Genomic DNA, 20,000 nt, shown 5'->3' on the forward strand with positions numbered 1-20,000 from the left:
TTTTATTGAATTGGATGCTTCCGTGGAACGTAGGTAAACTGATGACTTGGACTGTCCAGATGCCTCATGTGAGAAAGCAAGAGTACAAAACACCTTCTAAAGAATATGAACTCGAGTATGTCGAAGTTATCCAGCGTCACCACAAGGTACTTTTCTTTTTTTTTGATTCATGTTCAACTTTTGTCTGATATAAGGGAATAGAGAACGCCTTATGCTTCCAACACGTTTTTCAAAGAGGATATCTCTGTAAGTGAGACATGTGCTTTGAGAAGAAAGCATATTCTGACAAGCATTTTGATTCCTCAGTGGGACTGCTCTAAAGAAGGTATGCGTTGGCTTGTAAGATGAAAAGATCCCTGAGCTGAATAAAATCCCTTTCAAGGACCTTATCACTATGCAAAGGACGCCAATGGTCTGAATACCGCGCCAGTTTATTGGCAGGCCCAAGTACGTGAACGTTCCCAATCGTTCTTTGTGGGGAGGGGGAGGGGGCTAAATTTATACTGGGCCTTATAGGCTAATACACGAAACCCATTCGAATACACCGTCGGCCCAGGTTTCCTAAACTCTACTTGCCAATTCCCATCCATCACTTCTGAAGGTCTTGACGATGCTTATATCCACGGAAAAGATCTTCGCGGTGTCTACCATGACAAGCTCAAGTTTTTACCAAACAAGGGGGAGAAGGACAAGTATAAGTTTAGGGTCACGAATAATGTGATTACCAGTCAGACGCTTAGCGGGTTGGTAAGCGGTTTGTTCCCTGGAGGACACGAGTATGATGCTTTGATCCAGAGCGATAGTTGGGATTCTCTAGAGCCCTCCATCTGTAGGTTTTTTCGTTGCTTTTTACTTTTTTTTATTATTGTACTGATTACAATCGGGGCATTCAGCTTGTGCTCTTCAAAGCACGGTGGCTTCCGCCATCACCGACATTTCTAGCGAATGGGGTGTACACCTTAACCGTTCTCTTGAGCTGAGGGAAAGGTTTTACAACGTTTCGGGTATTGAATGGGATAATGATGCTGGATGGAGTACAAGCTGGGATCAGTAAGTCTTTTTTCATACATTATGCAAGGGTTTTTTTATAAAAATAAATTCAAAACTGATACATTTTTTCTTCGCTTCATCTTTAGCCCTTACGACAACCTTTCCGCAAAACAATGCCACGGTAAACCCCTTCCATGTTCGCTGAACAATACGGCAATCTGTACCCCTCAGGAGGACGCGGATGCGATCTACAGGCTTGGGAATTACGAATACGCTTACAAGTCAGTCATTGCCTTTTGATGGTGGTGGTGGTGGTAGCTGATGGAGATGATGATACAGATGGCGAATGGCCGAAAACTCGACTCTTTACAGCGCTCTAACGATGGGCGCGTGGTTTATTGAGCTTCAAGATCATATTAATGGCAAGATTGATGGTTCCAACGATGTCAAGTATTTCCACAAGTGAGTCGGTTGCGTTGTAAAAAGTATGAATTTGGGATGATGATGACTAAGACCGGTATGGTGAAATAGTTTCGCCCACGATGGGTCCATCTCTCCTGTTCTCGGTGTACTCCAGATCGATAAAGTATGTCCTTTTATTTTTCATTCTTCTTTGAGCCGTACCTCGAGATAAGATTTTCGATATTGACTCGAGAGAATTAGCCAATGTGGCCAGGGATGGGTACCGAAATCGTCTTTGAACTGTGGAAAAAGAAAACCTCGCCCTCGCCATACTTTATCCGAGTGCTTCTCAGCGGCCAGCCGCTCGAAACATCGACACCGCTCGGTACACTCGACATGGTTCCTTGGGATGAATTTGAAAAGTATTTGAATGAGACTATCCCCGAGGATCTGGTTGGGATGTGTGCGCAGGATTGAGTGACTGCTGGGTGTGGCGAGACATTCTGGAGGGGCCTGTTTTGAAAAGTTGGCTAGTTAGTGGGGTTATAATTATGGATGATAGAGTCTATGTATAATTCAAAATGGATCTAATACATATTACAACGGAACCAAATCCCTCGACGCGTCTCATCTCAAACTTGTATTTTCTTTTCGCGTCACATCTCATCGCCTCGCCTCAAAACCCACCCCGCGATCAAAGATGCCTCCCAAAGGCTCCACCATCCACCCGCCCAAACCGCCCGCGGACGCGCCGCCGACAGCGGCCAGTATCCAGATGAAGGCGAACAGCGTAGGGATGGGAGAGTACGAATTGCCAAAGACGACATTGACCAAGCTTGCCAAGGGCTCTGTGAGTTGTTTTCCGGTGGACAACGTTGACAGGTTGATGGGCTAATGGAGGATGGATTTGGGTTGTAGATTCCGGATAATGTGAAAATGCAGCAGGATGTGGTGTTGGCGCTTTTGAGAGGATCGACATTGTTCATCAGCTATCTCAGTCCGTCTTTTTCCTTGTTGTTTGCGCAAGGTGCTGACGATTTAATTCATCTTTTTAGCTGCGGCGTAGGTTTTCGAATTATTTTGCGCATCGCCCGCAGAGAAACGTAAAAAGAAAAGTGGACGCTGACGTTTAAAAACGGTGACAGGGCGCACGACCAGGCGATAGCAAGGAGTGGAAGGACGGTAACGGCAGCGGACGTTATCAAGGCTATCATAGAGATGGATTTCGGACCTGCGGACGCGTTGGTTCCGATTATGGAGCAAGAGCTTGCGGGTATGTCCCCGGTATTTCCCTGTTGGGTAATCCATTATTTATAAATCGCGGTGTAGCTTTCCGGAACATTCAGCAAAGAGCGAAAGCGGCAAAGAAACCGCCTGGGCCGGGACGTGGTCGTGGGCCGAGGAAATCGGCGGCGTCGACGAGGGCGGGTGAGGATGGGGATATGGCAGAGACGGAGGGTGAAGCAGCGGTGGAGGGCGAGGGGGACGAGGAGGAAGAAGAGCAAGAAGAAGGGGAAGAGGACGGTCTGGTGGCGGGTGAGCAGGACGAGGCTTGATCCGGACATTGTACAGAATAGAGTTTGTATTCCTGCATGCGGTATGTACGTCTACTTGGCCCGCCTATCCACCGTTCTACTCCATCGCCTCGAGACAGAGGCAAGGCGCGCAGCATTCGAGACAGCAGCAGCAACAGGCGCCGAGGCCGCAACACGCGGCCGCTGTGCCGATGCCGGGGCCGCTGTCGCCCTTTTCCTGGGGAGGGGCGTTGTAGTCCATGCCGTTGCTGGGGACGTATTGGCTGTGCATGCCGGGCTGGGGAGGGTTAGCAGGTGGCGGGCGGGCGTGGGGGGCTTACCGGGGGTGCTTGGCTGTAGTCAGAGCGTCAGCAGGGGCAGAAGCTGGGATACGTACCTGGTGTAGTACTCGCCGCCGGGGGGATACTGGCCCGGGGGGGCGCCGTACGCTGGCTGGGGCTGGCCGCCGTAGAACTGGGTTGCGGACATGTTGTGTGAGGATGGGGGAGGGGGAGGGGAGAATGGGTCTATATATGCGCGGAGAAGGGGTGCGGTGTTTGGGACCCTCCTTTGTCTGCACGGCTCGCCTGCACGGTCCTTGTATGCACGGCCACTGGAGTCTGGAACAGTCTGGAACATCAATAATCTGCATCACACTAGCTACTGCACGACCCGCCCCACCACGCTGTATCTCTGCGCCCGTCAGCACCCGCCCACGCCCACGCCACGCACCTTTTCGAAAAACGCCTCCCACTGGTTCAGCGTGTTCATCTGGCTTTCGTTCAGCGACGAGTAGTCCGCCACCGCATCCGTCGGGTCGAGCGACGACATCCCTGTCCACCGCACTCAGCCCCGTCCCCGCGCACACAGCCAGACACTCACCGAGCCCCTTGCTCCCGTCCTTGCCCGCAAACACATTGTACCCCTTGCCCGGCCCGTACATCTCGCTCCGCGGAGAGACGTCGAATACTTTGCCCTTGATAGCTACGTAGATCGGCTTCGACGGGTCGGAGCCGTCGTGCTTGGCCAGTTCAGACGGCGTGATCGGGTCCTCCTGCTATGCATCAGTTTCCGCCGCGTGTCCCGGTCCATGCCGCATCTACCTTGGGAGGAGCGAGGTTTGCCGCAGGAGCGGACATGATCGAAGCACCCTGCGTATTTCCATCAGCCCCGGTGTCCGTGCACCCGCGCAGGCGACCTACAGCCTGCGCCATTTTGCCTGTGCTTCCCTCTGCGTGGACACTGTGAGCGACTTCCTTGACTTGTTCCTTGACCTGCGCTGCGGTCTTGTTGCTGTTGTTGTGCGTGGAGACGAAGAGAGCTGCGACAGAGACGCCGAGTGCGGTTGCGATGAGGGCGGGCGCGGATGTGAGTGTGTCGTACCACGAGTTGGACATCGGGGGGACGAGTGCTCAGTGGGAGTGAGACGTAGATATTACGCCGAGACGTAGGTGGCCGAGTCGCGAATTCACCGGGTTTGGCCGCGGGAAATGACGACTTTTACTCGTTCCCACTCTCCATCTCGCCGTCCTTTCACAACTGGGGAAATATCAAAAGAGCGCGTCCATACTATGCATGTCCCGCTTCCCATACATCCTACTGACAAACTGCTCACATGCCAACTATACTTGTTAACCATCTCACGATTCACCAACTATACTTGTTAATCATCTCACGATTCACACTGATTACATACTGACGACTGACGATTGGCCCGACTAGACTTGCCCCCGACTTGCCCAGATGACAAGCTTTATCAGAAATCTGTACGATTTCTTCCTAGACCATGACGAGTGAGTTACGAATAAACCCCTGTATCATGCTCAGCCCCATCCCCATTCTTCGGCAGAGCGCTAAACCACCTTCCCGCAATCCTCGATCAACAAGCCGCCGAGGTGAGTCAAGAGTGGCTTTTTTTCGTGTATGTTTTCAAGTAGTCATACAACCGGTTCACGGACGGTAGCAATCCCTAGGCGGTGTCCGTTTTTCCAACGAATGGCTCCAGCAACGTACCAAGATCGACCTGTTCCTCAAAGAACATACCGATGAATCCCTCACCATGGCCCTCAAAATATTTGGTACGTCGCACTCACTTTGCCGTCGGTTCGTCGTCCATTTAACCCCCCAGGGTAATACTAAAAACCTTTTTGTGTTTTGTGTCTTCTTTTTTTTTTACTTTTCTTGGTAATAGCAAAAGTGATAGATACCCTCGACCTGTATGCACCCGCTCTAAAAGGTCTGACAGACGTACACGCCTACGCATGTGAAACCCTGGAGAGTATCATCTTCGATCAGCGAAAAGCGGATCAGAGGGGTCAAGCCGCTGCTTTCTTGTACGGTACGTTTTTGTGTCGTGTTCCGGTGGGATGGGGATGGGGACATGTCGCTAATGACTGCTCGGTATAGGCCAAGCCATGGCAATGTCCACACTCACCGCTGAAGCTGTCACACTCGCCATCGAGAACCTGTACGTTTTCATTCCCCCTTTTTCCTGACATACCTGCTGTATGAAACGCATTAAAACGATAAAAAGTCTCCCAAGGGGCGGCCACACCGCGTCCAACCTCGCACTCTGCATCATCCTCGGCGTCGAACGCTCTAGCCCGCTCTTGTTCGAGAGCCATTTACCAGAGTTACTGCGACAAGTCCAGATGGCTGCGTTCTCCAGCGAGGTAAGTGATATATGCATCATCGTCATTCCGGCTTCGCTAAACGAAAAGTAATACCGATACGAGCAGGACAAATCGGTCCCGCAGGAAGCCCTCATCCGCGCCCTCAAAATCTACTCTCCCTCCGAAAAAGCTTCATCCTGCCAGCTGATCCTCCATGCCACCCATGCGCTGCTTGTGGCTAGTATGCAGCTATGTCGCTGTCCGCCAACGGGTGATGTACGTGAATTCACGGACGAAGAGGGCCGGGGGAAAGCAGAGATGGGCGTGTTTTGGACTTGTTTCCTGATTGAACATATGCCGATGGTACGTCCCTATAACCGCTTTTCCCATTTTGACGACGTTTCTTTTTCCTTCTTTCTTTTTTTAGACACTCCGCACGGACCTCGCCCATCGATACCCATCGACAATCCGTTCCCTCCCTATATTCACGCTCCTCCTCCCGCTCTCGCCTCACTTACCCCCACCCTGCCAGGCAGCGTTATGTTCGGCTTTACCGTTGTTGGCGACGTGGGACACGGCCCAGTTTGTGGAATCGCCATTGTTTGAGAGGACGGTCGGGTTCATGTCAGGCATGGCTATGGATTCGAGTGAGAGTTTGGGCGAGGGCGAGGGAGAGATAGACGCCATGAACGGTCTCGGCCAGTTGGCCACCATCGTCCTCGATCGATTCGAGCCTTTCATCCAAGACATTGGCCATATAGCTCTTCATGCTCTATCCCACGCCAAATCCGGTGCCAAACCAAAGACGCAAAGAGCAGCCCAACATCTTCTCGCCCGACTCCTCGCCTCCCAAGGCCCCACCACGCTCCACATCATGGTCGAGTACCTCCACTCGCCACACCATGTCCTGCTGGACGATGTGGAACTGTTGGAGATGATTGCCACGCTTTTACCGAATTTGGCAAAGAGGATTGTACAGACGCTGACGGATATTATTGATGCACTGCTTCATGATGGTGAGGAGAAGAAGAAGGGTGATGATGATAGTGGGGGGAAAGGGGACAGGGAGTATAGAAGGGAGAGTGTCCTAGAGGCTTTGAATGTCTTTCCTCTACGTGGTGAGTGTATATGAGCAAGATTACATTGAACAGGCCTGACTAAAGGCAAACAGACATCGATCTGGCGACGAGAGCGCAAAAACTCGTCTTGGAAAGCCTAGAAGAAGATAACGGGAAACAAGTGGTCATTGCGGCTTTGCAACTGGCTACCAACCCCATCGTCGCCACACCTTGTATCATGCGCAATCTGACTTTTAAGATTGCCCAACTCCTTCTCGCCGACGGTATGTTTCTCCATTCCTTTCTCTCATGAATATGTCCAAAAACACGGTATGCCGAAACGCTAAACCCACTTCCCGTCCTTCTTTCGCAGACCTGTCTATAGTCCATACAGCTCTCTCCGTCCTGTCCAACCCCACACTCGCGAGCATGCTCGACGAAAGGTCCTGTTCCATGATCCTCCTCGCCCTCCATCAATCCCTCGAACCGAGTGTCCAAATCATTGCCGCCAAATTACTCGCCCATCTCACCACGGCCCATCGGGCAATCGTCCAGCCCTTGGCTTGGAGTCATATAAGGCAAAGTTTACGACTGATTGATTTTCTAGAAAGCGTTGATCCCATAAAAGCGGTAATTGAAGCTTGCATCATAAGTAACCTCTTGTAAGTACGACCTCGTGGTGAAAATGGCGCAGTAACCAACTTTATATATATATATATCAGACCCGCCCTCCCACCAAGCTTGCATAAAAAGTATGTGGCCCCTGTGAAAGATCTTATCATGACCGGTCTTCGTCGTCCTTGCGAACCGCACGTCCTCTCTCTCATCTTCCAGGGCCTTTCCAACCTTGCCCGTTTTGAAGGTTATTCATCATTACAACAGTCCCAGCTTGTCCAAGATCTCCTAGAGATGACACACGAGATACCCAAGGAATGCCAACATGCAGCTTTAAATGCGATTTCAAGCTTGTTGAGTGTGCCGAAAGACGGGTTGGATGTCTATGAGTTGTTGGTCAAGGTGCATGCGAATTTTGGTGGGGGGAGAGGAAAGGGGTTGGATAATGATTTGAAAGCGTTGGTAAGTGGGATATATGGACATCTGGGGACTGTTGAAAGGAATGTAAGTGAGAATATCAAAGTGCTAGAGCCTATGCTCATGGTCTGTTCATCAACTCGTAGCCTGTCATCAGCCGCGTGAGTCATGATAAGGGCCGTTTTCAGTCGTTGAAAAAAGGTCACCAGCTGAATTGCTCCTTGTTAGGATTCAAAAGCGGCAATCAATCGTGAAATGCTCAACTATCCGTCCAGAACCACCCATGCCTCCCGCATTTCCGAGATTCGGGACCGTTACGGAGCTTTACACCCCACCACCATCAACACCCTCCTCGCGGAAAACCTCCTTATGGCACTTTCAACGTCGCTTAAAGCTACAGATGACCGATCACTTGTGCTTGAGACCATGTCCTGTCTCGGTATTCTACAACCCCGTGCCATACCTAGCTTGATTCCTGATCTTCCAGACCTTATCATGAGTGAACTGAAATATGCTCTCAAGTCGAGGGATAGCGCAAGAGATGCCAACTCCACCAATGTGAGCGCGGGGTTGCTGTTTTTGAGCAGTACAATGCACACCAGTGGGGTGTGGATGGAGCGATATTGGGGGGATATGGAAGAGCTAATGGGAGAGTGCGTCAAGAATGGAGAAGCATTGCCGGTGCTGAGAGGACTGGATCTTGTTTTGGCCGCGATCAACGACTAGACAAAAATCGTATTAATGTACAATGTACTATCAGTTGTTTACCAGTTGTCAACTATGCACTTTGCACTTCGTTCCTGTCTCAATTAGAGCATATCATCCATTATAGGATTCCTATTCATACAAGCACCCAAAAGTACAGATTCTCCAAAGATTTTAATGACACCTTAATCTTCATCAGACTCTTCATCATCTTCCTCGTCATGACCAGAACTTCGTTTGAACAATTCTACAGTTTGAATGTTAGTATCTGATCGACAAGAAGGCATCAAAAACATACTCATGATATCATCCATGGTTAATTTCATAACACCCTTGCCAGTCTGTCCAGACAGGGCTGCATTGGCCAATTCTCTCTTGCTGTTCTGAAGAATCAAAATACCTGGGGTATATTAGGTGAGTTTTGCTACATGGAGCAACACCATCGAAACTCACGATCCTCAACCGTCTCCTCAATTGTCAGCTTCCAGATGTTTACATCAAGCTTCTGTCCAAGTCTGTGAACTATATCAGCCACTATCCGTAGACTGGTCTAAAACAGTCTGTTCTACTCACCGATGAGCACGATCAAAAGCTTGGTCTTCCAAACTGAACACAGTGCTGTTAGCTACAGAATACGGACGATCCTTGAGAGGAGCTCACGCGGGGTTCCACCAGAGATCCATCAAGATGACGTTGTTGCAGCACGTTAGGTTAAGGCCTGATTGTCACTCTCAGTACCTAGACTACCCAATTGCGCGGGGGAGACATACCAGTACTACCCGCTTTGAAAGAGATGAGGATGACCCGTGTCTTGGGGTCGTCACGGATCTTCGCCAAAGATACTTGTCTATGATCATTCCTCATAGACCCATCATCTGAGAATCTTTCAGCTAGCCATCATTTTCCAACAGTAGCAGATACTGACATCGCACATATTTGATATTGTTCTCTTTCAAAAATGGCTCGACCAAATCCAAGAAGCTCGTGAACTGGGAAAACACTATGGTCTTCTCCTTGTTTCCGCTCTTCTCATCAATTTCTGAAAGAAGTTTGAGGAGCATACGGATCTTAGCACTGGTAGGAGGGAGCGCATTTTCGGAAGCGCCTGATTGACGGCGCACTCGTTGTGCAATTTTTTCACAAGCGTCACAATGCTGTGATGAACTGTCATCAAGCCTACGACATGACCGTCAGCGCGTGGTTTGACATCACACCTGATGGTGAAACTTACTTTACGAAGCACATTTGGCAAGTTTTGCCCTTTGCGACTCCGAGACCTCCAAGCAAGTCTGCTAACTCGTCGGCTTCGTCCTTTTCTGGAGCAGCTGAAATAGAGGACTTGGATACCGCATCGGTGATTGCGTCAACATCGGTATCTAAAGACTTTGTAACCAAAGAGGGATGGACACAAGCTATAAAGAATTACATCGGTAAGCCGTGGAAGTTGACGCCGAGAGCGGACCCACCTTGTCTCAGCCGAAGGAGCAAAGTCAATACCGAAGTATAATTGGCATTAGCAGTACCGCTCTTGATGAACTGCCCTCATACTTAACATGCTGCAACTCTTCATAATGAAAAATGACTTGCCTTGTTGAATGTCAACGTTGTCTTCTGCTCAAGGGCGTCATAAAATGCTCGTTCATCGGCATCGAATGCACAAGGTAAGACCTGGACCGTCCTACCAGGTAGGTTCAAGATCTTCTTGCCGTCTAACTCTAGGTGTCAGTATATCTCTCTGCGTTAGATGAAACACAAGAGCTATGCTTACCAATTTCAGCATCCTTGGTACGTCGAAGCATGATAGCCTTCAGAACGACATGCAGCCTCTTCATGGCAAGCTTTGTACGACCATCCTTGACAAGAGACGAGATACGCTCCTTGAAAACGTGCCAATCATCAAGAGGTTTCGCTCGCAAGAATTGGAACAAAGAAAAGAGTTCTTCCACATTATTCTAAAATGGCGTTAGTATCTATATAGGACATTGGGGAAACATATCTCACTTGAATAGGAGTACTGAGTGTGGTTGTCAATAAATGAGGACGATAGAGCGCGACAAAAAGACTTACCCAGTCAAACACCATCGATACTTTGCTCTCAACCCAACCGCTGCCTTGGCCGCCTTAGTATTCCTGTTTTTAATGTTCTGCGCCTCATCTAATATTACATGTAACTTAGTTGTATCACCGAATTGTTGTCATGCGTAACTCACCAATGACAATTCTCAGCCATTTGACTTCAAACAGTGCGCTCATAGTCGCCTTCTTCTTCGGAGCCTTTTTCCTACCAGCCGGAACTTCCTCATCGGATTCGTCGTCATCAAGTCTCTTCTGGCCCTTTGTCTCCCACACGCCAAATTCTGATGCGAGAGTTTGGAAGGTGGTGATTACGACATCAAAGCCTTCGAGGGTCTTGCCAGCTACAAATCATTTAGTATGGACTATAATGACTGGATGTGCACGCACATTTAGTACGGCTTGGACCGTGATGTGTGGTGACCTTTAACCTTCCGGGCTCTGTTTTTGTTCTACACTCCGTCGCCCACTGCTCCAAGACTGCAAGTGGAGCGACGATCCTATCACCGCGCATGTCAATTTTCATGTCAAGACGAAACCCAAGAGTTGACCTACAAAGTACCGGCCTTATAGCCTGCCTTTTTCTCCGCTGCTGTAGGCTTACCCTCCACTATTCTCGCCAGAGTTTGCACAGTCTTACCCAAACCCATATCCTAGAACTTGTCAGCTAAAAGTTGAACATGTGGCCGCGAACGTAAACTCACGTCAGCCAAGATACCTCCATACTTCCTCCCGGTTTCTCTCTGTTTCATCCACCTCACACCTCGAACTTGATGGGGCATCAGTTTCATACCCTTCGCAAAGCCTTCCACAGTATCCTCTCCTTCTCTCATACCCTCATCTCCCATCTCGTCTTCACCATCACCGATGGCACCGCTTAACAACTCTTGCATGTGCTTTTCGGCATCACCATTGTAGCGCATGTAATCTTCAGCCGTAATTGGAACGCTGTCAATGTTGAATGCTTCCCGAGGAACATCGTCATCCTGGTTAGCAGGCTTTGGAGGTGCGATTGCAGGACGGGGGTCGGGCACGACACCGGGATTCACTCCGCCTGGTTGGACCCATGATGGCCAGCCATTGACATAGCCACCGGTTCCAAATGCGGGTTGGTGTGTAGGTCGAGCGAAAGTCTGCTTGGGCTGAGGAACCTTCTCTTGTTTGAAAGCATTGGGTGTAGCAGGTTTGATGTAGCTGCTGTACGCACTGGCGGAAGGCTTCTTTGACTTGGAAGGGATAGAAGACCCGAACGAGCTCAAGTCATAGTCGGCACCAGTCTTGGCCCTATTGGCTCTGTCTCCGCCACCTCCAAGTGTCACACTGTTGCCGCCCGCGTAAACGTCGTAGACGGGACCTTGACTTCCACTGGCGTAGCTGCTGTTATTGTAGTAATATGATCCTGAATGGGAGGTTTTCGGACCGCCTGCATTTCTAGCGGGAGCAGGGGAAGAATTCTCCAAGGTCAGATCGACAATGGGTCTACGGACAGGAGGGGTGGCTGCCGAGTGAACGTCGATCGTTTCCATCATGCTTGGTGTCGATTGCGAGCCTCTGGGCGATGGTTGTGGCGCGTTCACCGGTTTCGAAGATATAAAATTCCCGAGAACTGTTTGGGCAGTTGAGTAAAGAGACGATCGTTCGACGAAGTACACAATAGGGCAAAAAAGAAACGAACTCCTTTCGTTCGCTCCGGTAACAAATGTGTTGTTGTTGTTTGTTCAAACGCTATTACGTAAGGCATACGATAATTGATGAATGAATGATGATGACTTGAACGAAACGAATGTCGCCGCTGCGTGGGGCTTCCCGCCCGCCAGCAGCTGCTTTCGCATCTTTTGTCACACATAAAAATTGGGGGATGGAGCCTTAGGTATTTACGAGGCAGATGTCGACAATCCAGGAAAGAGGTCATAGATAAGCCAAGCTGACGCCTATAGTGACATAAATACATGCCGGACTTGACGAACTTGGGCCCCATAATTTCATTACCCAGAGAAGTCATTTCAGTGGGTCAGCTACGAGCATGCATTATATCCCTAAAAGCCATGGTTCAGAGTAAAATGATTGAATATGCTACACAGATGCATGTACTTGTATTATATTGCCTTATAATGTTACCTCCAAGATAAAATGGTAAAAATGAAAACTCTATTATTCTAAACGTAGGTCCGTATAAAGATCGTACACTTATTGAACAGTCCTTTTGGACCTCTTCCTTACAGCGGCACCCTTATAATAGAAGTAGAAAGGAATGGGCATGATGACCACAGAAACAAGAGCAAGAAGAAGACCACCGTACTGGAAACCAAGGTTATGGAAGAGCTGGGTGATCCAAAGAGGGACAGAAGCACCGATGAGGGAACGAGTCATGTTCTTGGCTGAAATAGCCGAAGCGGCGACATTCGCATAAGAGTCAACGACGTACTGACAAAGAAAGTCAGCGCGGATCGACAAGATACCAAGATGAAGCGTGACTTACAGAGTTACCAGAAATATAGATGATGACCATGGAAAAACCGAAGAGGATACCAGAAATGCAAGGGCCCACCCAAATGATACCAGGATAAGAAGTGAAGGCAAGGATGAACAAAGCCACTGGAAGAAGTAGGGCGCCGAGCATCATAGGGTAGAGACGAGCTTCAGGAGCTGGGCCGTACTTTTCACTGTGCTGCCTGTAGAGACGCTCTTGGACGGGCATCAAACAGTTGGCGATGGCAATACCGATCTAAGATAAAGGATTAGAGGTGTCCAGCAAATAATAATCAAGAAAGTGTAGCTCACAATAATAGAGATGAAAGTGACACCGGTCATACCCATAGACCAACCTCGAATCTCCTCAAAAGCAATGGGGAAGGCAAAGAAGGTGGCGTAGAGAAGGGCGTAGACGAAGGAGAGGTAAAAGGTGAAAAGAATGATGATGGGCTCGCAAAACATGAGGATAATGGGCCTAACCATGGCGTTCTTGAGGGTCTCCGAGAAGGGGAGACGGTTAAGGTCATGTTCAGAGACGTAAAGTTGAGTCTGGTATTTCTTGTTGAGCTTGTTGGCTTTCTTTCGAAGAAGGAGGGGAGCGAGAGTCTCGGGAGTGAAGATACAGAGGACCATAGCGGCGCCAACGAAGATGAAGAGAACCCAGTATATCCAACGCCAAGTGTGGGTTTTTTCGGCGATCCAGCCTCCAAACAGTGGACCGAGACAAGGCCCCATACTGTGGTCGTCAGAAAAGGTTACCCAATAAGTAAAAAAGATCACTTACAAGAGAGTAGAACTGAACATGGCCATAGGGAGACCACGATCCTTTGTGTCCCAAACGTCGGCAATGGTACCGCCTACATTGGTAAATGGTGCGGATGAAGCAAGACCAGCAATCATACGACCAGCAAGCATGGTAGCAATGTTCTTGGCAAGACAAGAAGGGAGAGTGAAAAGGAAGTAGAAGATCATGCTGACGGCATAGATAGGTCGTCGACCGATAACTTCACTCACTGGAGGACGATCGTCAGCTCGTAGACCATCAAATATATTATGGGTGGAGATGTAAAAACCTACAAGGAGCGAAGATAAGAGGACCAATGCCGAAACCGGCGACGAAAAGAGTGATAGAAAGGTAGATGGCTTCGTCGGAGACGTGAAGAGTTTCGGCAGCACCAGGAAGGTCACCAGTTGGCATGGCACTGCCAAGGGCGACGACAAGACAAAGAATAGAGGCAGTAATGGTGGCATACCTGGTAGTGATGTCGTTAGCATTTGCAGATGATATTGTCAACTAATAAATGAACTTGCCATTTTCGGGTCTTGGTCCATTCCTTGGGATCTTCTCCCGGGTCAAAGTGCACAGTCATCCGCCCATCACCAAGCTTCTCCGCATCCCCTGCAGACTTAAGGACAGCCTCTTTGGAGCCATGTGATGATGGCTCTCCGGCCAGGGTACTAGCGGAATGGGAATGGGCTGAGTCCGTACGAGTATTGGTTCGAGTGGCGGGCCTTGATTCACGACTTGCAACAATTGTGATCACATCGGATTCCTCCACATCTTCATCACGAAGGACTTCTTCTTGAGCGTCGGTGTAGATAGGGGGTTGGGCAAATTCAGCCTCTACTGGTTCCAGCATTTTGTATGTGTGCTTGTGATGTGTCTCTGTAGTGGTAGGTAGGTGAAGTGTAGTGTTTCTATTGGTATATTAAAGGTTCGAGAACAAGTAAAGTGAGTTATGGAGAGGCCCAATGTTTTGATACGAGTTGGAATACATCCTGTTCTGTGAGTACGGCTGAAGCTTTTATACCTTTTTATGAGAAAAGAAATTTCCAAGATGTATGAGGTGTACCGCGGTCCGCCTCGTGCGATTAGCCTGCGTTAGAGAGCCCTTTAATGGAGTTATCAGTGAATAATAATATGCGGGTACTGAGTATGAGATGACGCCCATAATTTTTGGTGATAAAATGGATCGATGGTATGGGATGGAAGAAAAGATGATGATCATGAAACTGAAATGTAAGAAAATACGTACATCGCACTGAACCCAAGGCCGAGGTGAAACGTGAAGGACCCACCCAATCATAGAACGGACAGCTCCTCGGCCGCGGAAATCCTTATTACGGCCGGCGGTGATGTCCCCCAACTTTTCGCGCCTACTACTGCTATTACTAGCAGTAGTAGTGCTTTTTACTGCGCCTAATAATGACGAAAAGTGGTGGGTCACCGCGGTACCTAATAACGGAAGTGGCCGCTCCCCACGGATTGTTATTAATTAATTATTATTATTATTTGTTGGGTGACCAACTCACCACGACCTAATAGGTGCACGAAGAAGCTACTGTAAGGCCGAGGATATCCAAGTCAATCTGAACACCGTCCCAAATCCCAGCGGCACCACCTAAAATGCTTTCAACAACCCCCAGAGCCTTTTTTATAATACTAGATGTCGCCGCTCATAATCTACCCTTCAAGCTTCAGACTCAGGCGGCTCACTTGAGAACCAAGTCCCGTTATGCCGCGCGACAACTATCGACTTTGGTGGAAATGAAACCGAGGGTTTTGAGCAAGCAGTCACTCCGACCGGCGTCGCCGAGACAGCTGCTGCGTATGGAAAACAAGATGCAGGGATGCAAACGTTATCTCATTAGTGGAAAATCCAAAGCCGTTGATGCGGCCGCCGCCACATCCACTGTCAGTCTCTTCGCCTGGTGTCAGACCGCCGAGCTAACTTCGAGCAGCATGAAACATCCCCGGAAACACCGTTAACGAAGTCTGATAAGGAAAAGAGCTTAACAGACCTCTATGAATCACCTTACACCATCCCGAACGCTCTCACATTAGCTCGATTACTCGCGTGTCCGGTCCTTGGCTACATGATCGTGCAAGGTGACTATGCATGGGCGACGAGTATCCTGTTTGCCAGTGGTGTAACGGACTGGGTGGGTACTATCTGGGTAGACGATGTAATGAACCTAATTTCCCTCGGATTCACTAGTTGGACGGTTGGCTTGCGAGACGATACAATAGTTTCTCCGTTTTGGGATCCATTTTAGATCCAGCCGCCGATAAGGCGCTGATGACGACGTTGGTCGGTACACTGGCATGGGCCGGACTTCTTCCCGGTAAGTGGACCTCGGTATGGGCTATACAGAGCTAATACGTCTTTGCTAGTACCTCTTGCAATCCTAATCGTTGGGCGAGATGTTGCACTCTCAATATCTGCTTTTTACTTCCGATTCATTTCTCTTCCGAAGCCTGTATGTGTCTCGGAAACACGGGATGTGAGAGCTGACCTCGAAGGCTGCAGCGAACGTTGCGGCGGTACTTTGACTTCTCGATACCGTCGGCTCAAGTAACCCCGACAAAAATCAGCAAGGTGGGTCATGTTCACGCACTTTTTAGGAATTCACGCACTTGTTACGAATTCGCTGACTCCGTGATCCAGATAAATACTTTGCTTCAGCTTATGCTTATGGGAATGACCACAATTTCTCCTCTTCTCTCCATTTCTCTTGCTTTACCGCTGCAAGCGCTTCAGTGAATACCGTTTACCTCATTGTACTGGTGTTCATCACTGACATCTTACAGATGGACCGTGGCTGGAACAACGATTTGGAGCGGGTTGAGTTACATTGGAAGATCTGGTGTCAAAATTCTGAAGCAACCAGCCAAGGGTGTTTAGGTGATGATATCTATTATCAGGCATGCATCATGTATGGCATCATTGCAGTACTCTTTCTTTGTACTCTTTCTTTCTTCGGCTCTGACATGAAAGACCAATATCATGGGGTTAAGCTTCTTTATGTGACATATAGTACAAAACTACTGTACAAAACTCATCACTGAATTGTTAACGATAAATGTGGCGATGGCTAGCCATCTTCTTGTTCTTTTCCTCCACTTTTTTCGTTGTTGAGAGTTGCTTAGAGGGTCTCTCGCAAGTGCCACGCCGCGTGTCTTCACCCTCTCAACAGTGAAGGTAGTCGATCCTTCGGGATCCGTCCGGATTTTGTCCCAACGGTCAATATGTGACGAATCTGACGGAAAATAACCCAAACGGATATAAGTTGAACTCCGTTGCCACTGGTTCATCTCCACCTCCAACATGACAAAACGTCATCGGCGCGGTGTTCCTTCAAAACGACAAGATGGAGCTCGCTGCGAGCGAGGATAAAGTAATAAGAGGAGCGATACAAATAATAATATTTGCTTGTTTTTCGCCTTTACTTTTCAAGGATACGATCCAAGTTATCTCCACCATCAACAGCATTCCCACACATAAGTGCGGAAATAACGAACTCAGACCATGGCGTCAACATTACCACAGGTAAGTTCATCCGATAAAAAGATATGAAGACTGATTTTCGGATACTTTCAGTACTACAAGATTTTGGTATGTCTAACTGCTGGGAAGAGTTTATGAAACTAACACAATTGATCGCCAGGGTGTGGCACCTACTGCTACAGCGTGAGTCTGCGCTCTTTATGCCATCTCTGATCTTTCCTTATTGATGAATGGACTCAATAGGGACGAAATCCGAACAGCATATAAGAAAGAATCTTTGAGAAGTCATCCTGACCGATTACCTCAAACCGCGACTCCTCAGGAGCGTAGGAAAGCCACCGAGAGATTCGTATGTTTGAACAAGATGGTTTTGTATGTATACGGCCGCGCTGATCAACGTACAGCAAGTTGTCTCAGACGCCTACTACGTTCTCTCGGACCCTGGGCGCAGAGCGGAATACGATGCTCTCTTCCGTTCTCGACCCTCCTCAGCCTTTACAGAAGACAACGCTTCAGAATACGAACAGGCACAAGCGTCTGGAAACTTTTTCCAAAACTTCGCCCAATTCTTCCAGAATGCCAGCGCCAGTAATGCAGCGGGTGACGATACCAAAGAAAGCGCTGGAACTGGTGCGGGTACTGGCAGAAGACCTAATGCCGATAACGTCTTTGGCGACGTCTTTGAAGAGATGCTGGCTCCCGAAGTGTCACATGTGAGACCATGGTGGTCATGGGTCGGTGGCACATCCGGTGCCGCATTAGGTTACATTGTGGCCAACGTCCCAGGGGCCGTGGCAGGTGGTGAGTCAAGATACAGCTTTCAGTTAAAAGCTGGTATTAGAATTGGACGTGGAGGTTGATGGGTTTGTAGGGTTTGCGGGGAATAGGTTGGGAGCTATTAGGGATGCCAAAGGAAGAGCAGTTGGAGAGGTTTTCAAGGATCTTGGTGGTGCACAGAAAGCAGAAGTGAGTTATTCTTAGACATGTTGCTTCTGATAGATATTAATTGTTTTAGATCCTTCGAGCGCTGGCGTTCAAAGTTCTTGGAAGCATGGGTTAGGGCTGTATATGTTAGAGCTGTATCTTGAAGATTAATAGCGTTGTTTCGAGAGTAGTAGTAGGACCAGTTTTGTACTTTTGATGTTCTACGTAGATGTTCATGCAAATGCAAATGGTATCTTCTATTTCATACCTAAGGGGTCTCGTCGATGGTCAACTTCACTCGTCCGCCTTCAATCTCGAATGTTACTCTAATTCATCTATTAGTCATGCTCTCTACCCAAACGGAGAAGGGACGCTTACCGAGATAGGTCAGTCACGATCCAGGTGGCACCGATATTTTCTAATTGTTCTCTGGTGTGGGATGTGCAGACGGCCAAGACCCTTGCGCCACTAGCAACACCAGACTTGATACCTGAAGGGGCGTCTTCTACGACAACACCTAAAGTTCTTTGAGCGTACTTACTTTCAGAAGTGGATAACACACTCACAATCTTTGACATCCACATCGAGAGCTTTGGCGCCCGCCAAATAAGGCTCTGGGTCAGGCTTTCCATTACGAACATCATCACCAGTAATCAATTTGGGCGTTTCGGGGATACCAGCTGTTGGCAAGGCAGCAGAGGCATAGACAGTGGTTGCAGAGGTGACAATAGCCCAGACAGGGATGGGGGAGGCGTTGAGCTTGTTGAGAAGGGGAAGGACATTAGGAAGGGCGATAAGGCCTTCCTTGCCAGCAGCCTGCAGTTGCTTGGCCTCGGTGACAATCATGCTCTCAAAGGTCTCGGTTGCATCCTGTTCAAATAATCAACCACGCTCAAGTTTTTGAAGTAGGTTCCGTGCTTCTGTAGCTAAAACTCACCCTCAGTTGGATAGGGTCCTCGATTCCGCACCATTTCCTCATGTTGTCAATAGTTCTCACTCCGTGGGAAGTACGCAAAACCTGGTGAAGGTCAAGATCATACTCCTTGGCAAAATACTCCCAAGTGGCCAACACGGCGGGAGTAGAGTCTAGAGTGATTTCGAGTTGTCAGTGAGTTTTGCATAGCCAGATGAGCGGCAAAAGAAGAGCGTACCGAGAAGAGTACCGTCCATGTCGAAGAGCATGGCCCGGGTGGTAGTGGTGGTGGTCTTGGACATCTTGAAAGGGATTAAACACGTAAAGTACACGAAGACGTAAACAGCGATGAGATGACAAAAAATAGGGCAAATATAAATATAGAAAGCGTTGCAAAAGATCAAAATAAAATGCATGGTGAATCACAGGCCGGATCTCTAATTGAAGGATCGGGTAAACTGTTAATTTCAAAATCTCAATCTTATCAGTTCTACCGCACCTCATTTTCTCCGTCCTTTCGCCGGGCCCAATCGTATAACACTCGAACGTTTACTTTTTATGCCGAAATTTCACTCAGGCATTGGTGGACATCATTCACCAGTCGTAGTAACTGTCTTTTCTATAAAGTGGCGGTAAAAATCAACGGTTTTCTCCAAAACAGTCAGACGTAAGATAAAAAGTCCAAACCCCCATGGGCTAGCCAAACCCAAACAATCCAGATGCATGACGACCAAAATCACTTATCATCTCTTTACCATCTATACGTTCCAGAACTGAACACCAGGGACAGCGGGCTCGGCAACCTCAATCTTTTCCTTGGCCCATCCTTCCTTCTCACCATCCTTCTCAATGATCTCCCTAGCCTCCTCCACACTGAGCACGTCAATTTCCTCGAATCGGAGAGAAGACTTGATGAGAGGGGCGAGCATCTTGAGAGAGTAGAGCTCATCGAAGGGAAGAGTTCGGTCAAAGGCAGAGGGACCGGTAACAGCAAGTTTCCTCTGTTTATTTTATCA

At 48.7% G+C, this 20,000-nt stretch overlaps 10 protein-coding genes across 10 annotated transcripts in view; 5 read left to right on the forward strand and 5 right to left on the reverse strand.

Moving 5' to 3' along the window:
- Window positions 1–1,869, forward strand: part of CNBM1060 (hypothetical protein) — a gene marked incomplete at both ends in the record, with an annotated part of 2,208 nt that extends 339 nt beyond the window's left edge. The window contains 9 exons of the mRNA XM_767094.1: window positions 34–146; window positions 202–325; window positions 383–447; window positions 517–829; window positions 894–1,050; window positions 1,137–1,271; window positions 1,363–1,452; window positions 1,522–1,576; window positions 1,705–1,869. Of these exons, the coding sequence (XP_772187.1) occupies window positions 34–146; window positions 202–325; window positions 383–447; window positions 517–829; window positions 894–1,050; window positions 1,137–1,271; window positions 1,363–1,452; window positions 1,522–1,576; window positions 1,705–1,869 (1,217 nt within the window). The remainder of the gene's footprint in view (window positions 1–33; window positions 147–201; window positions 326–382; window positions 448–516; window positions 830–893; window positions 1,051–1,136; window positions 1,272–1,362; window positions 1,453–1,521; window positions 1,577–1,704) is intronic.
- Window positions 1,870–2,188: 319 nt separating this feature from the next.
- On the forward strand, window positions 2,189–2,948 carry CNBM1070 (hypothetical protein; the record flags this gene model as incomplete). Its single annotated transcript, XM_767095.1, has 4 exons — window positions 2,189–2,242; window positions 2,311–2,393; window positions 2,538–2,665; window positions 2,722–2,948. The coding sequence occupies 4 exons, from the start codon at window positions 2,189–2,191 to the stop codon at window positions 2,946–2,948; spliced, it is 492 nt and encodes a 163-aa protein (XP_772188.1).
- Window positions 2,949–2,999: 51 nt separating this feature from the next.
- CNBM1080 (hypothetical protein) lies at window positions 3,000–4,303 on the reverse strand (the record flags this gene model as incomplete). Its single annotated transcript, XM_767096.1, has 6 exons — window positions 3,000–3,255; window positions 3,304–3,380; window positions 3,487–3,597; window positions 3,639–3,739; window positions 3,789–3,960; window positions 4,109–4,303. The coding sequence occupies 6 exons, from the start codon at window positions 4,301–4,303 to the stop codon at window positions 3,000–3,002; spliced, it is 912 nt and encodes a 303-aa protein (XP_772189.1).
- A 346-nt stretch (window positions 4,304–4,649) lies between these two features.
- Window positions 4,650–8,334, forward strand: CNBM1090 (hypothetical protein; the record flags this gene model as incomplete). Its single annotated transcript, XM_767097.1, has 13 exons — window positions 4,650–4,699; window positions 4,756–4,801; window positions 4,870–4,984; window positions 5,098–5,244; window positions 5,313–5,373; window positions 5,440–5,578; window positions 5,645–5,881; window positions 5,946–6,636; window positions 6,690–6,860; window positions 6,962–7,238; window positions 7,299–7,695; window positions 7,755–7,769; window positions 7,837–8,334. 13 exons carry the CDS (start codon window positions 4,650–4,652, stop codon window positions 8,332–8,334), a joined length of 2,844 nt encoding a protein of 947 aa, XP_772190.1.
- A 164-nt stretch (window positions 8,335–8,498) lies between these two features.
- CNBM1100 (hypothetical protein) lies at window positions 8,499–11,915 on the reverse strand (the record flags this gene model as incomplete). Its single annotated transcript, XM_767098.1, has 16 exons — window positions 8,499–8,713; window positions 8,767–8,828; window positions 8,887–8,919; window positions 8,974–9,031; window positions 9,084–9,188; window positions 9,239–9,489; window positions 9,545–9,725; window positions 9,780–9,854; window positions 9,897–10,022; window positions 10,082–10,265; window positions 10,381–10,420; window positions 10,499–10,594; window positions 10,661–10,730; window positions 10,777–10,886; window positions 10,942–11,039; window positions 11,091–11,915. 16 exons carry the CDS (start codon window positions 11,913–11,915, stop codon window positions 8,499–8,501), a joined length of 2,529 nt encoding a protein of 842 aa, XP_772191.1.
- Window positions 11,916–12,573: 658 nt separating this feature from the next.
- Window positions 12,574–14,498, reverse strand: CNBM1110 (hypothetical protein; the record flags this gene model as incomplete). The annotated part of the gene is made up of 6 exons (XM_767099.1): window positions 12,574–12,810; window positions 12,866–13,111; window positions 13,168–13,594; window positions 13,643–13,871; window positions 13,936–14,111; window positions 14,266–14,498. The coding sequence occupies 6 exons, from the start codon at window positions 14,496–14,498 to the stop codon at window positions 12,574–12,576; spliced, it is 1,548 nt and encodes a 515-aa protein (XP_772192.1).
- A 767-nt stretch (window positions 14,499–15,265) lies between these two features.
- Window positions 15,266–16,544, forward strand: CNBM1120 (hypothetical protein; the record flags this gene model as incomplete). The annotated part of the gene is made up of 6 exons (XM_767100.1): window positions 15,266–15,553; window positions 15,601–15,801; window positions 15,858–15,984; window positions 16,034–16,119; window positions 16,170–16,399; window positions 16,451–16,544. 6 exons carry the CDS (start codon window positions 15,266–15,268, stop codon window positions 16,542–16,544), a joined length of 1,026 nt encoding a protein of 341 aa, XP_772193.1.
- Window positions 16,545–17,010: 466 nt separating this feature from the next.
- Window positions 17,011–18,207, forward strand: CNBM1130 (hypothetical protein; the record flags this gene model as incomplete). Its single annotated transcript, XM_767101.1, has 7 exons — window positions 17,011–17,189; window positions 17,241–17,255; window positions 17,308–17,328; window positions 17,391–17,496; window positions 17,552–17,948; window positions 17,989–18,113; window positions 18,163–18,207. The coding sequence occupies 7 exons, from the start codon at window positions 17,011–17,013 to the stop codon at window positions 18,205–18,207; spliced, it is 888 nt and encodes a 295-aa protein (XP_772194.1).
- Window positions 18,208–18,339: 132 nt separating this feature from the next.
- On the reverse strand, window positions 18,340–19,286 carry CNBM1140 (hypothetical protein; the record flags this gene model as incomplete). Its single annotated transcript, XM_767102.1, has 5 exons — window positions 18,340–18,397; window positions 18,450–18,588; window positions 18,638–18,941; window positions 19,009–19,157; window positions 19,223–19,286. The coding sequence occupies 5 exons, from the start codon at window positions 19,284–19,286 to the stop codon at window positions 18,340–18,342; spliced, it is 714 nt and encodes a 237-aa protein (XP_772195.1).
- A 456-nt stretch (window positions 19,287–19,742) lies between these two features.
- The window catches only part of CNBM1150 (hypothetical protein), a gene marked incomplete at both ends in the record, with an annotated part of 3,715 nt that continues 3,457 nt past the window's right edge, over window positions 19,743–20,000 (reverse strand). Inside the window, one exon of the mRNA XM_767103.1 lies at window positions 19,743–19,985. Within this exon, the coding sequence (XP_772196.1) occupies window positions 19,743–19,985 (243 nt within the window). The remainder of the gene's footprint in view (window positions 19,986–20,000) is intronic.

Source organism: Cryptococcus neoformans, chromosome 13 (assembly GCF_000149385.1).
Source record: "Cryptococcus neoformans var. neoformans B-3501A chromosome 13, whole genome shotgun sequence".
Classification (NCBI taxonomy): domain Eukaryota; kingdom Fungi; phylum Basidiomycota; class Tremellomycetes; order Tremellales; family Cryptococcaceae; genus Cryptococcus; species Cryptococcus deneoformans.